Source organism: Syngnathus scovelli, chromosome 2 (genome assembly GCF_024217435.2).
Source record: "Syngnathus scovelli strain Florida chromosome 2, RoL_Ssco_1.2, whole genome shotgun sequence".
NCBI lineage: Eukaryota > Metazoa > Chordata > Actinopteri > Syngnathiformes > Syngnathidae > Syngnathus > Syngnathus scovelli.
This window is the reverse complement of record NC_090848.1, coordinates 507,013-518,376: the sequence shown is the minus strand read 5'-3', so window position 1 is coordinate 518,376 and position 11,364 is coordinate 507,013. Positions and strand designations below refer to the sequence as shown.

Genomic DNA, 11,364 nt, shown 5'->3' with positions numbered 1-11,364 from the left:
GTGATGGGGTGGTGGCTTTGGCTGGGAGTAACATGTCATCAACAAGATGACTATATTTGGAAAACGGGGGCTGGCTGGGGTACGTGACGTGAGAGTCGGCAAATGGTAAGAAACCTGGCCACCAGGGGGCGTCAAACAATTGTGGGGGAAAAAAAATCACCTTTAGTCATTCTGTAAAGGTAAAAGCTAACAGATTAAAATTTAAAGAAAGGAAAAAATCCAAATGATGTCACAGTAGTTGTCATGATGCTTTTATTCTTTATTTTAAGCAATTATTTCAAAGTAAGGCAATGGATGGGGAATACCTTGCTTCTCCGATTCTGTTGCCATCATTGTTAATGCTGCCTTGTTGTCGTTCTTTCACCTTGCTGCTTTTTCTGCTTTGCAAGTCTCCAAGATCTTACATCAAGTTGTCTTGAGCTCTCACTGTTTACAGATTTTAAGTTGGTTTGTTCTCTGGTTTGTAAAAAGTAACTCAAAGCATTATTTCAAATATTTCCACATTGAAATTAAAAGGAAATGCCATTGGCCTCTGCCCCAAAATATTGTTTTTAAAGAAGCAAGCAACAAATATGTTGTTCAAAGGGTTAAAAACGAGGACTATTAATGCTACCCGTTGCATTTTCCAATATATGTTAGCATCATGCTAGCAAGCCTTACTTAAGGCAACATTGTGTGGTTGTCTTGAATCATCACTTTGGAACATCACATCCTTGTTTTTAAATGAAAGTTTAGAGGAAACGTCAAGTGCGAGTGGCTTTAAAATATACAGTGTGTCTCGAGTTGGCACTCACAAGTCAAAGCAAAAATTGAAGGCGCCACTGTACCTGAAAACCCAATTTCATCCAAACATGACTTGATTATAAAAGACAAGTTGCAACAAGCGTCCCCTCCTCCCAAAATGAGACTATTGATGATCTTGAAATGTATTGTCCCAACATCAACAAATCCACAGTTACATTAAGTCTTTTGAAAGAGCTCTCATTTTCCGTGTTCCACTTTTAATATGCCAACTATATCAAAGTCTCCAGTGCTAAAGTTTAAGTGGGATGACGGGCCAGTATTTGGGCTGCTTGCGGTCGCAGTTTCTGTCAAACGCGAGCTGCATCGCCGTCTCCATGGCCAGAATCTTGGCGGCCTCCTCACCGTACAGCTTTTTCATCTCGGCCCCACGCCTTTCACCCGGCCGCTCGGTGGGCGGGGCCACGCTGGCTTGCCGGCAGGTGCTGCGCAGGTCCCGATCGGCTGGGACGTAGCTGTCCTCTTGCTCGGCCTCAAGTTGTTGCTGCTGCCCTGCGCAGGACAGCAAGAGTACTCAAGTCAACCGCTGTTTATTTATTTATTTATTTTGGGCGGCCAAAAAAATACACCTTTTTCTGGATTAGCATGCCAAAATGAATGAATTAGAAAAGAAAGACATTCAAGAAAAAAAATGAACTTACAATTTCATTCATTGTCTACTTACTTAATTCCTCTTTGTGTTTCTCGGTCTGAGCAAAATATTGCCGAAGCTCCTCGCTGATCTCCATGTTACTGACGTCGCATTCGATCTCATCGTCCGAGCTGCTCTTTTCTTCTTCACTGTCACTTTGGCACGCACGCCAGTCTGCGTAGCGCTCTCGCTGGCGGCGGTAGATGGGGCCGGAAGCGGCCTCCAAGGCTTTCTGGTAGGCTCGCCTGTGCCTCTGGTGCCAGGCCATCGCTTGCCGGTAGTGCTGCCAGTATCGGTTGTAGACGGGGCTGGAAAACCAGGACATTTGAGCGCTTCCGTCCTCCTGTCGAGGAGAAGTCAGACATGACTTTAGTAGTAGCATTCATTTGTATTCCAATAATCATCTGATTTCAAGCCCAGTCCTTATTCATACTGTATGCTGCTCTACTATACTAAATACGATATGTATTCATGATCTTTATGCATAAGTTTAGCGAAAATAGCAAAAACCGTCAATCAAGTTTTCTAAATCCAAGGATATGTCAAAGAACAAAACACTTTTATAAAGTTAGATAAATAAGCGTTGACGTTTGAGGCTGAAATCATTCGCTTATCCGGGGTATGTTATACGTTACTGTCGTTTTTTTTTTTTTTTTACCCACAAGTAAAGTTTGTCAGTTTGGTTATTTATTTTTCTTTCCACTCTGGAGAGGATCAGTCAAATTGATTAACCAACCAGCAACAAATTGAAAAAAAAAGAGCAGTCAGTCAAATGCGAGACTGTCATTCGCTTATGAAGTTGTGGCTCGAGTACGCCCCTATCTATCTAGCTAGCAAGCTAGCTATCTAGCTATCCTCGCTCGCTCTCACCATGTGCGCTCGCTCTCACCATATGCGCTCGCTCTTCAGTGCCGCCCAACACCCGCGACAGCAGGAACAATCTGAGGAGGAATATTAAAGAGATATAAGCAAACAGACGAAGAGCAGGTTAGCATGGCTGCTAGCAAACAAGGGAGGCGATTTGAGGGGGATTTGTTAGCATTAGGCGCTAGCATCTCCCAAACAAACACGGGTACGCCTCTTAAACTACAAATAAAACAGCCCGACTTTCGCCCGCTATCACGAAATAGATGAACGCAGAAGGTACGTTTTTGCTGAATAACTCACATTTCACAATCTGTTTTGAGTTATAAAAAACAAAAACTCTACATTTCCCAGCAGCCTTTGCAAAAACTACTCACTACCGCCGCATAGTGGTTGTTAGCAAATCAACAGCAACCGAATTGTTTTTTAATCTTCAATTTTGTGCTGCTTTTTCGAATGTCTGCTTTGATCCGTCTTTGATATGTTCTTTCTACGAAAAAAAATAACGTTTGTAGGCTATGTTTCTGCTAAATACATTTCCCCCCAAAAATGAACCGCAAACGTCATATAACAAACACCGACTTTTGGTTATTATTTTCGGTTATTTTAGCACACTTTGCCCGTTTGTAACACAACTGAGTTCTAAGAGTGGGCGTTAAATCAATCTGTTTTAACCTTATGTCGTCAATGCTTGACAAAAAAAAAAAAAGGATCACGAGGTTGTTTTCGTTTCGTTTTACATGACATTTACAAGAAAGAGCAAGGTGCAAGATGCGGCAGCAGTTTTTGCTCTTCCCTTTCCTGCTTCTAAGGGGTGACTTACTTACTTACTTTGAAAATACGAGAGCGACCTGCAAGATTTGTTGCCATGATTAAAGCATGCACTCTTTTGTGTTTCAGCTGCCAGCGTGCAGGTAACCGGTTTGGGGAAGACAACAGTGGACTATGGCATGGACGCTTTCTACAAGTGCGAGCTGCACGACCAGAAAGGTAGTCCGTCAAACTGCAGTACCGTCGCACCCTTTTGCTCAGAAGATCCATACGTTTGCTCTGCAAGCTGCTCCCCTCACAACTTTGACGTTGACCTGGCCTCAGGTGTGCAGCAGGTGACATGGCAGAGGCGTCTGCGGGACAATCGCCTTGAGAATGTGGCATCTTACAGCAAGGTCCACGGACAGCACATCAACGAGCCTTACCGGGGCAAGGTGATTCTCAACGAGACGTCCCTCACCTCGGCGTCCCTCACCCTGAAGAGCGCCACGTGGGCAGACGAATGTTGTTACATCTGCATCTTCAACGTGTTCCCGGAGCCCTCCAAAAGGAAGCAGACCTGCCTCACCGTGCAAGGTAAAACCAACAGTCAGTCTGACGACTTGTGCCATTTGGTAACGGCTGCTGAATTTGGCAGGAATCTCTGAGGTGAACGCAATGGTAGATCAAGCAGACAGCGGGCTCACAAACGGAACCAGGACCGTTGTGTTCAGCTGCTCCGCCACCGGGAAACCGCCACCCTTCATCCGCTGGGACTTCTCGCACAACGCCACCATTTTAAACAAGACGGTGTCCACCACGGTCGGCAACGAGGACGGCACGTTCACCAGCGCTGGCAATGTCACCGTGCTCATGTTGGGGAGTTGGGACGGCCATGCGGATTGCGTGGTGCAAAGCGGCAGTCATAAAAGGATGGTGAGGGTTCCTTTTTCTTGGGATGCCACCAGCCTGGAGGAAGAAGACACAGGTATGTACAGTTTCCAGCAACCTTTTTCCTTGAAACTCTGATGAAATATTCCACTTTTTTGAAACAACTCGAATCTATTACGAAAATGTTTGTCCTTCAAACAAAAATCATACGCAAGCACAAAATGTTTGGCTGAAATTGTTTAATGCAGGCAAGCCCAAGGAAGTATTTATTGGTGACGACGAGAAAGCGTCCATTGAATTAACATGATTGCTTTTGTTTACCTCCGATTCGGTTTTAGTCCGAGGTTCTGCGGTGGTTTAACCACCAAAGCTCAAGTTCCACCTGACATTTACTTCTCAAGTAATGACAACATGATGAGAGCTGTCACAGTGTTGACACATTAAGGCTGGCGTCTACAGTGTCGAGCATATCTTCTCTTTCAGTTCATCTCCACCCAATTTAGAAGCCATGACTTGTTTATTATGCCAGTATCTGCGATGAGTCAAAATAAAAGTGAAAGTTGAAGTAACTTTCTGTTTCACTTTGACGATGACAGATGGATAACTGAGTTCTGAGTCATTGTAATGTTTATTTTTAAGCAAATTACATCTCATTTTCTTCATGTTTTGATTTGCAGTAGAAGGTGCAGTGTTTGCAACGCCAGTATAAACGTCATTTCAAGTGTTTCTTTGTTTGTTTGTTTGTTTGTTTGTGTTTTTAAAGCAGGTGGAGCACCACCCAAAACAGGAGTAATTCTTACTGGGATCGGTGTGATTGCTGTGATTGGTGTGATTGGTGGGATTGGTGTGATGGTCCTCGTAGTCCGAGGAGTCCGCATTGGAAGAAAACCAAAGAGGTGAGTTCTCAACTCAACTCAAGTCAAGTCAAGTTTATTTGTATAGCCCTAAATCACAAGCAGTCTCCAAGGGCTTCACATAGACAAAGAATTGACAATTATTCTCAAAGCATCCCCTGATCTTAAGCTCCCAAGTTGTAACTGTACCCTCAGAAATACGATGTGAATGTTATGAAATGACATTGCTTAGCTGAAACGCTTTTAGCTTTTGTCAGACATTTCTGTATCGGCACATATCTGGCGGCACAGTTACAATCTGCTGCTAGCTAGCTAGCTAGCTAGCTAGGGATGTAACAATTATCGCTAGCTAGCGATAATTATTCATTCCCACCTTGGTCCGCTGGTGTGGCTGCTTTAGAGCGGGCATACCCACAGCATTTTAGAGCCAAACAAGTTTTTAAGCCTCGTTTTGTGTTCTTGCCAATATCTTTAATCATTCAAATATGTGATAATGGAGGAGGTCATTATCACATATTTGAATGATTAAAGATATTGGCAAGAACACAAAACAAGGCTTAAAAACTCCCTATGTGGTTTGGTCACATTCAGAAAACATTTTCACTTTACTGAACCTATTAACTATTCATTGTTATCCCCTCCCTCTGTGTTTTGATGACATTTAGAAAACATTTTCATTTTCACTTTACTGGAACTATTCAGGGCAATTCAAAACAAGAACACCCGGCCGGCTTAACTTCATAATGTTCCTTGTTTTGGTTCCTCTTCACAGGCTTAAGTTCAGGTCAGTTGTGTAGTTTTTCGTCGTCTCTCCCAGACAGCTTGCAGCTTGGCCATCAGCACAATGAAGCATCTTAGCAGCCAATTTCAACCCAGCACTTTATGCAGCTTCACAATGTTTCAGTTACAGCAAGTCAATGTCTTGGTGGTTTGGTCGGATTTCATTAGCCTTTTAAAAGTGAGTTTGTCATTTACTCAGCTGGTCGTAATGATTAGTGCAATACCTGAACTGAAGTTCATATCGTTGTAGAAGGAACAGTCAAGTCATTCTCAAAAGTGACGTTTTTGTGCATCCTAGTTGGGCTTTTCAGTTGAAAGATTCTTGGCAAACTGAAGACAGACTCTTGAAGTAGTTGTATATACCTGACACACGCACTTTCACATCCAGTGTTTAGAAAAAAACATTTGGCTCATTTGCAAATTTAATCTTCTCTGAATTATTTTTTTATACACACTGGATCTTATTTATATTATGATTTCGTTATAAATTATATATATACATATGTCTATTATAAGCTTGATTGATATATATTATAAGTTTGATTTTTATGCTGATTTGAAAATACATACGTATATAATTGTGCAATTTCAATGCAATGCCCTCTTCTGCTGCACTATTAAACATAAAATATGCCGATTTATGTTTGAGTTCAAATAAAACATTGCCGCACTCGACTTGTGTTTGAATAAGACGTTAGTTATTTGAATGACTGCAGGACAGAAAATGGCCACTGGATGTCGCACTTTCCTGGTTTGAACGAATCCATTGGAGGAGGGAGGGAGGGAGGGAGCTAATGAGCTTAGCCTGAGCCAAATCACGTGGTGCTCGCTACTCATGAGCTTAGCCTGAGCCAAATCACGTGGCGCTCGCTACTCATGGCGTCCTTTCATCGGAAATGTTGAAAACACACTAATTACCGACGTTTACCCATCCAGCAGTCTGACCGCGGGTGAGTTTTATTTGCCTTCATTTATTCATTCATCTTACGACCTGTAAGTCTTCATTTCTGTGCTTGAGAAAGTCGTTTGAATAGCAGTTTCTCCTTAGATAACCTGATTGTAATCGCTGTTGTAATTACAGCTGTATTTTATATTTTTTTAAAATCAATATTCAGAATTGAAGTACGCTCTCTGATTAGCTAGTTCCAAAGCTAGCTATGAGAGCAAACAGGTATCATCATCCCAAGTGATAAAGCAGTAAGTGGGATACAGAATATTATCTAGGCCTAAAAGTAATGTTGATTTAAAAAGAAAAAGACTTTAAAAATGTCATCGAGCAATAAAGAGCGTCGACAAATAAAATCAAAATATTTTTTACAAAAGTCAAGCAAGCCATGTTAAGTGAACACTGATGTGTGTGTGTGTTGTGTGTATGTGTGTGTGAGAAAGAAAGAGATTTATGTCAATGTCTTATTTAAATGTTTTTAGTTAAACTGGACATTGGAGACTGGTCAAACGCAATTTCAAACTTCTGTGGTAACCCTGTTACATAGGATTTTTGACAATAAAGTAAACTTGAACGTGAACTTGATGGAAAGTGACAAAATAGTGATTTCAATCAATGAATACACTGTTGAAATATTTAAGCTTTGAGAAAAAAAACGTAATGGAAATAGACTACTTTGAGCCAAACGTTGAAATTTTATATTGTTTTGTTTCAGGCTCTGGAAACGAATCGCACTTGGAGTGGTGAAGCTCTCATGGCTGTCATGGCTTAAACAAGATGAACGTCAATCAGGTGATCATTTGGAAGACAGCAGCAGCTGCATCAAAGTGGAAACATTGTTTGATAGCACGTGTTGCTGAGCTTGCTGCAATTGAACATGTTTGGACTTGGTCTGCATTTTACTCTGCTACTCTGGATGGGAGGGACATCCAGCACACAAGGTTAATAAACCATTTTATTTCATCTCAATTTTAAAATCATCATTTGGCGACACTAATATTGTCACTGTGACACGTTTGAAAATAAATGTAATGGCTTAACAATGATGTCACAGATATTGAAAATCACCGCCAGCCAGCCAGCCAGCCAGCCAATCAGCCTTGCCATTGTATTGTCTCAGGTGAGGTCTTAGCTTCTGCCGCTGAGATTGCCGAAGCAGGCCGTCCCCTCCTATTGGGCTGCAATGTTAGCACGACAATGAGCGACGCTGTCCATCAAGTGCGCTGGCTCGACAAAGATAACAAGCTCCTGCTGGCGTACCAACCCGGAGCGTCCGTCCGCGTTAGCCACCAGGACTCCAACGTGCAGCTCGTCTCGTGGCAAAAGAACTCCAGTTCCATCACCATTCTAGAGGTGCGGCTTGAGCACGACGGCTGCTTTCGCTGCATCTTTGACATCTTCCCTGCGGGCTCACAAGAGGGCGTCACATGCGTCAGCGTGATTGGTGAGTTCAGTGGTTGGCAGTGCTGGCAACTCACTCACTCACTCACTCACTCACTCACTCACTCACTCACTCACTCACTCACTCACTCACTCACTTTCTGTATTTTACTTCAGTTTGAAATTTGCTGGCAATTTTTCTATTTTCACTCCCTACATTTGAAAACAGACTTTTTTTTTTTCAATCCGCACATAGTACAAGTCTTGACTCATCTACTTTTCCCAGTGTGTGAGCATGTACGTACTTTTGCCATCTCCGGTCTTTGTTCATTATTCTTGAGCTGTGTGGTACAAGTTGCCCTTGACTGCACTCTTTGTGCCATCTCTACTAAGACTGTTTGTTTCACTTGCGAATGGGAACGTTGTTGGGTTATGCCTCCCTCCGTCGCTCCCTCCCGTACCCACCAGTAGCCATCTTGCTACCAGTGAGCAAGCACAGTTTGATTCCCAGTTTCGTCTTTGTTAAACTGGCTCCTGGGGTAACGTCGTTGTTGTGTAAACTTTTTACTGCATATTATAGTCCCAGCAGATGTGAGCCGAAAAAAAAAAAGGCATGCGATGACACACCCCATTTTTTTTCTCCAGCCAGGGTGCATCCAGATGCTAACAAGATGGCCGTAAGTGGCGAGCTTGCCACGTTGTCCTGCCGGTACGGTCTCCCTGAGCGGGTGCACCAGGTTCTGTGGAAGAAGAAGATTGAGCAGGGGATTCTCACCGTGGCGTCCTACTCCCGAGTTCATTACCATGTAGAAGAGGCACTGCGGAGTCGCATGAACCTGAGCAGAAGCCTGAGTGACACCAAGCTGGTTTTTCAGCCGGTTACAATAGAAGATGAGGCGTGCTACACCTGTGAGTTCCATACTTTCCCAGATGGCACCAGGACAGGCTCCACTTGTCTCTCTGTTTATGGTGAGTTTGGGCAGAAGGACTGAATGGCATCCAAAATGTTGCATTCAAGGAGCGTTGGTCACGATAGTCCTCGGATTCCGTGTTTTTAGCACCGTATAACAAAACCTCCCAAATGTACATTCAAAGGCTAATATGTGCATAAAAAAAAACACCAACAAGATTTGCAACTGAAAAATATATCAAATTGAATCATTTTAACAAATAACGGCCTTTTTTTTTTTTTAAGGGACACGCATTGCGTAACTTGTTAGTGTTTTTGAGTGGGCCAGAAGTCAAGTCATCACCCGACCCTACGTCACTTCAGCATGAGTTCTAATTTAAAATGACCACAAAGTTCTAAAATGACATGATGTTTACTCTGCCATTTTGGGAAACAGCTCACAGCTTTGTTTCAAAGCACGGATGTTTGGCCTGTGATACACATCAAGTGTCAAACTTAGTGAGTGGTCAGAATACAAAGATTCTTTCCGACTTTCTTTATCCCTTTATCTTCCAGTTTTACCCGAGGTGAAGGTGACCCACGCGACCTCGCCTTCAGGTGTCACCACGGCCAACTGCAGCGCTCGATCGCGGCCCGCCGCAGAGATCACGTGGAGTATCGGCGGGTACAACCAAAGTCTCAACACATCGCTGCTTTTCCTCAACGCTGACGGCGTAACGACGGTGATGAGCACACTGCTCCTCTCGTCGGGGCAGCTCACCGAGCGGTCCATCCAATGCGTGGTACGCCATCAGGGAGTGGACAAACCGCTCTCAGTGTCCCTCAGCAACCTATCTGGTGAGCTTTCTCTCTGTTTATCCGCTGAACGTGTGAAACTACGGCCTTCGGAAAAAGAGTTGCTATTATGTTTGACAATTTTCTTAGACTTACATTTTTGAGTTGCCAAAATGTATATCTGCTTAAAACCTCACGGGACCGGAATATACCCCACCGGGTCGTCGCAGGGCTTTCCACACCGACAAGCAGCGCTAGACACTAGCTAGCTTGCAAGCTAATAGCCAGGCTACTGGGCTTCCTCTCGGCCGGTAAACGAGCAGCGGGTCCGTCCGTCAGTCGGTCAGTCCCTCCGTCAGTCGGTCAGTCCCTCCCTCCCTCCCTCCCTCCCTCCCTCCCTTTTTTGCCCAGCTTAGGAATTGAAGTTGTTCTGTAAATTGCAGCGTGACGGCTGGGAAGCGACCAATCATCCATCGGTTGTGACCTGAGAGCTACCAACTGTAACATAATTTGACAAAATGGCCGCCCTCTGAGATGGATATATTTTGTTGCTTATCTTACGTATATTCCACAAACGTAAAATTAATGCTGCGTTCTGACTAGAGGAGACGCATATTGTTACACAAATAAACAAAGTAGGGATTGACTTGCCCTTAAATTTGTCAGGCGTTCATGCCTCAAGTCCCATTCCAATTCTTTAACTCCCAAGTAGAGTCAAGTGACTATTCAAACTTTGACATTAGTCATGGCCTTGGCTTTGAATAGAAGCTGTATTATTGGGGGAAATCAAATGCAGGAAATGGTTCTTTCCCCTCCTCACACATCTGAGAGCATAACCTTGATGTATTTATTTATTTATTTTCTTTCTTTCTAATGTGCAGCAGTGAGTCCCTTCATTGTCAACATCATCTTGGCTTGCGGTCTGCCGACAGTCCTGATCCTCATCGGCTTGTTCTAGTATCTCCGTCGTAAGTTCTTTTTGGAAAATTGATGCAGCTCCTGGCAGGAGAGGGACATAGACCGGAAAACAAATCCTTTTTGACAAAGACATTTTTTTCGACCAGGGCGGAAAAGGTCATCTACCAGGTTTCAGAGCTGCTTTCCTTTCCACGCTGTGTGCGTAATCTTGTCAACACCCTCCTTTCTCTTCACGCCTTTCTTCTCTGGAAAATGTGACGGTGGTGTTTTGAAGCCTAGTTCCCTTTTAGCTTCAACAATAGTTCCAATTTGACAAGTTTGACAGCGTAAAGGTGCACGCACAACCAACACGTATCGGCCGTCGAGTGGTGATAGGTGAACTTACAATTTAAAATTACAGTCTACCCCCACTTATACCATATTATATTATATATTTGGCACCTCTGAAGTCGGTCAGAATTGGTTTTATTTATTTTTTTGAAATAAATTTCATATTTTCACCATTGTAAGACTTCTTTCCCTATTTCTCCATGGAAAATCCATACATGAATTTATTAGTGTTTTTATAAATAAAATAAAATAATTAAAATAAATCATAATTAAAATAAATTCTGAATTAGTCTCATGACCAAATAATAACACTGGCTGTATTTATTGTAGCAGTAGACTAGGAATCAGTCAGCGCAAAAATGTCTTAGCCCCTTTGGTCTTTTCTTGTTCAATTGGTCTCCTTTCTTGCTCCAAAACAGAAGTGTTTGTTTCAGCCTGGACAAAAGGGCATGTCTTTGCTATGGGTGGGAAGGAAGCCTTGAGGAGGCTGCAGTTGGAAGGCGGGCCATGACAAAAATAATTTGCTCCCACACGC

The 11,364-nt window shown here is 43.1% G+C and overlaps 2 protein-coding genes across 9 annotated transcripts in view; one reads left to right on the top strand and one right to left on the bottom strand.

The window, feature by feature from the left end:
- The window catches only part of LOC125987926 (uncharacterized), a 31,151-nt gene extending 20,143 nt beyond the window's left edge, over nucleotides 1-11,008 (top strand). For 2 of the 6 annotated variants that reach the window (XM_068649522.1, XM_068649521.1), the window contains 9 exons: nucleotides 3,197-3,286; nucleotides 3,392-3,643; nucleotides 3,705-4,034; nucleotides 4,701-4,833; nucleotides 7,233-7,309; nucleotides 7,638-7,961; nucleotides 8,543-8,866; nucleotides 9,363-9,644; nucleotides 10,463-11,008. In XM_068649522.1, coding sequence (XP_068505623.1) covers nucleotides 3,247-3,286; nucleotides 3,392-3,643; nucleotides 3,705-4,034; nucleotides 4,701-4,833; nucleotides 7,233-7,309; nucleotides 7,638-7,961; nucleotides 8,543-8,866; nucleotides 9,363-9,644; nucleotides 10,463-10,539 — 1,839 coding nt within the window. In that variant the 5' untranslated portion in view covers nucleotides 3,197-3,246 and the 3' untranslated portion in view covers nucleotides 10,540-11,008. Of the gene's footprint in view, nucleotides 1-2,427; nucleotides 2,576-3,050; nucleotides 3,111-3,196; nucleotides 3,287-3,391; nucleotides 3,644-3,704; nucleotides 4,035-4,700; nucleotides 4,834-7,232; nucleotides 7,310-7,637; nucleotides 7,962-8,542; nucleotides 8,867-9,362; nucleotides 9,645-10,462 lie in introns of those variants that run through there. The other 4 variants (XM_049752546.2, XM_049752547.2, XM_049752545.2 and 1 more) reach the window with 4 other exon arrangements.
- Nucleotides 236-2,696, bottom strand: gemin8 (gem (nuclear organelle) associated protein 8). 3 transcript variants are annotated; one of them, XM_049752653.1, is made up of 4 exons: nucleotides 2,600-2,696; nucleotides 2,322-2,373; nucleotides 1,466-1,775; nucleotides 236-1,293 (listed from the first exon to the last, which is right to left on the bottom strand). In XM_049752653.1, exons 2-4 carry the CDS (start codon nucleotides 2,322-2,324, stop codon nucleotides 1,034-1,036), a joined length of 573 nt encoding a protein of 190 aa, XP_049608610.1. In that variant the 5' UTR covers nucleotides 2,325-2,373; nucleotides 2,600-2,696; the 3' UTR covers nucleotides 236-1,033. The 3 variants fall into 3 exon arrangements, with proteins under 3 accessions (XP_049608610.1, XP_049608611.1, XP_049608612.1); XM_049752654.1 differs by having other exon boundaries at nucleotides 2,303-2,373; nucleotides 2,600-2,673; XM_049752655.1 differs by lacking the exons at nucleotides 2,322-2,373; nucleotides 2,600-2,696 and adding an exon at nucleotides 2,095-2,236.
- Nucleotides 11,009-11,364: the final 356 nt, after the last annotated feature.

Bases quoted from the DNA above. Each gene is read 5' to 3' on its own strand.
- gemin8 (XM_049752653.1), bottom strand. The intron at 1,294-1,465 runs GTAAGTAGACAA...TGTCCTGCGCAG, and splicing joins GAAACACAAAGAGGAATTAA to GGCAGCAGCAACAACTTGAG.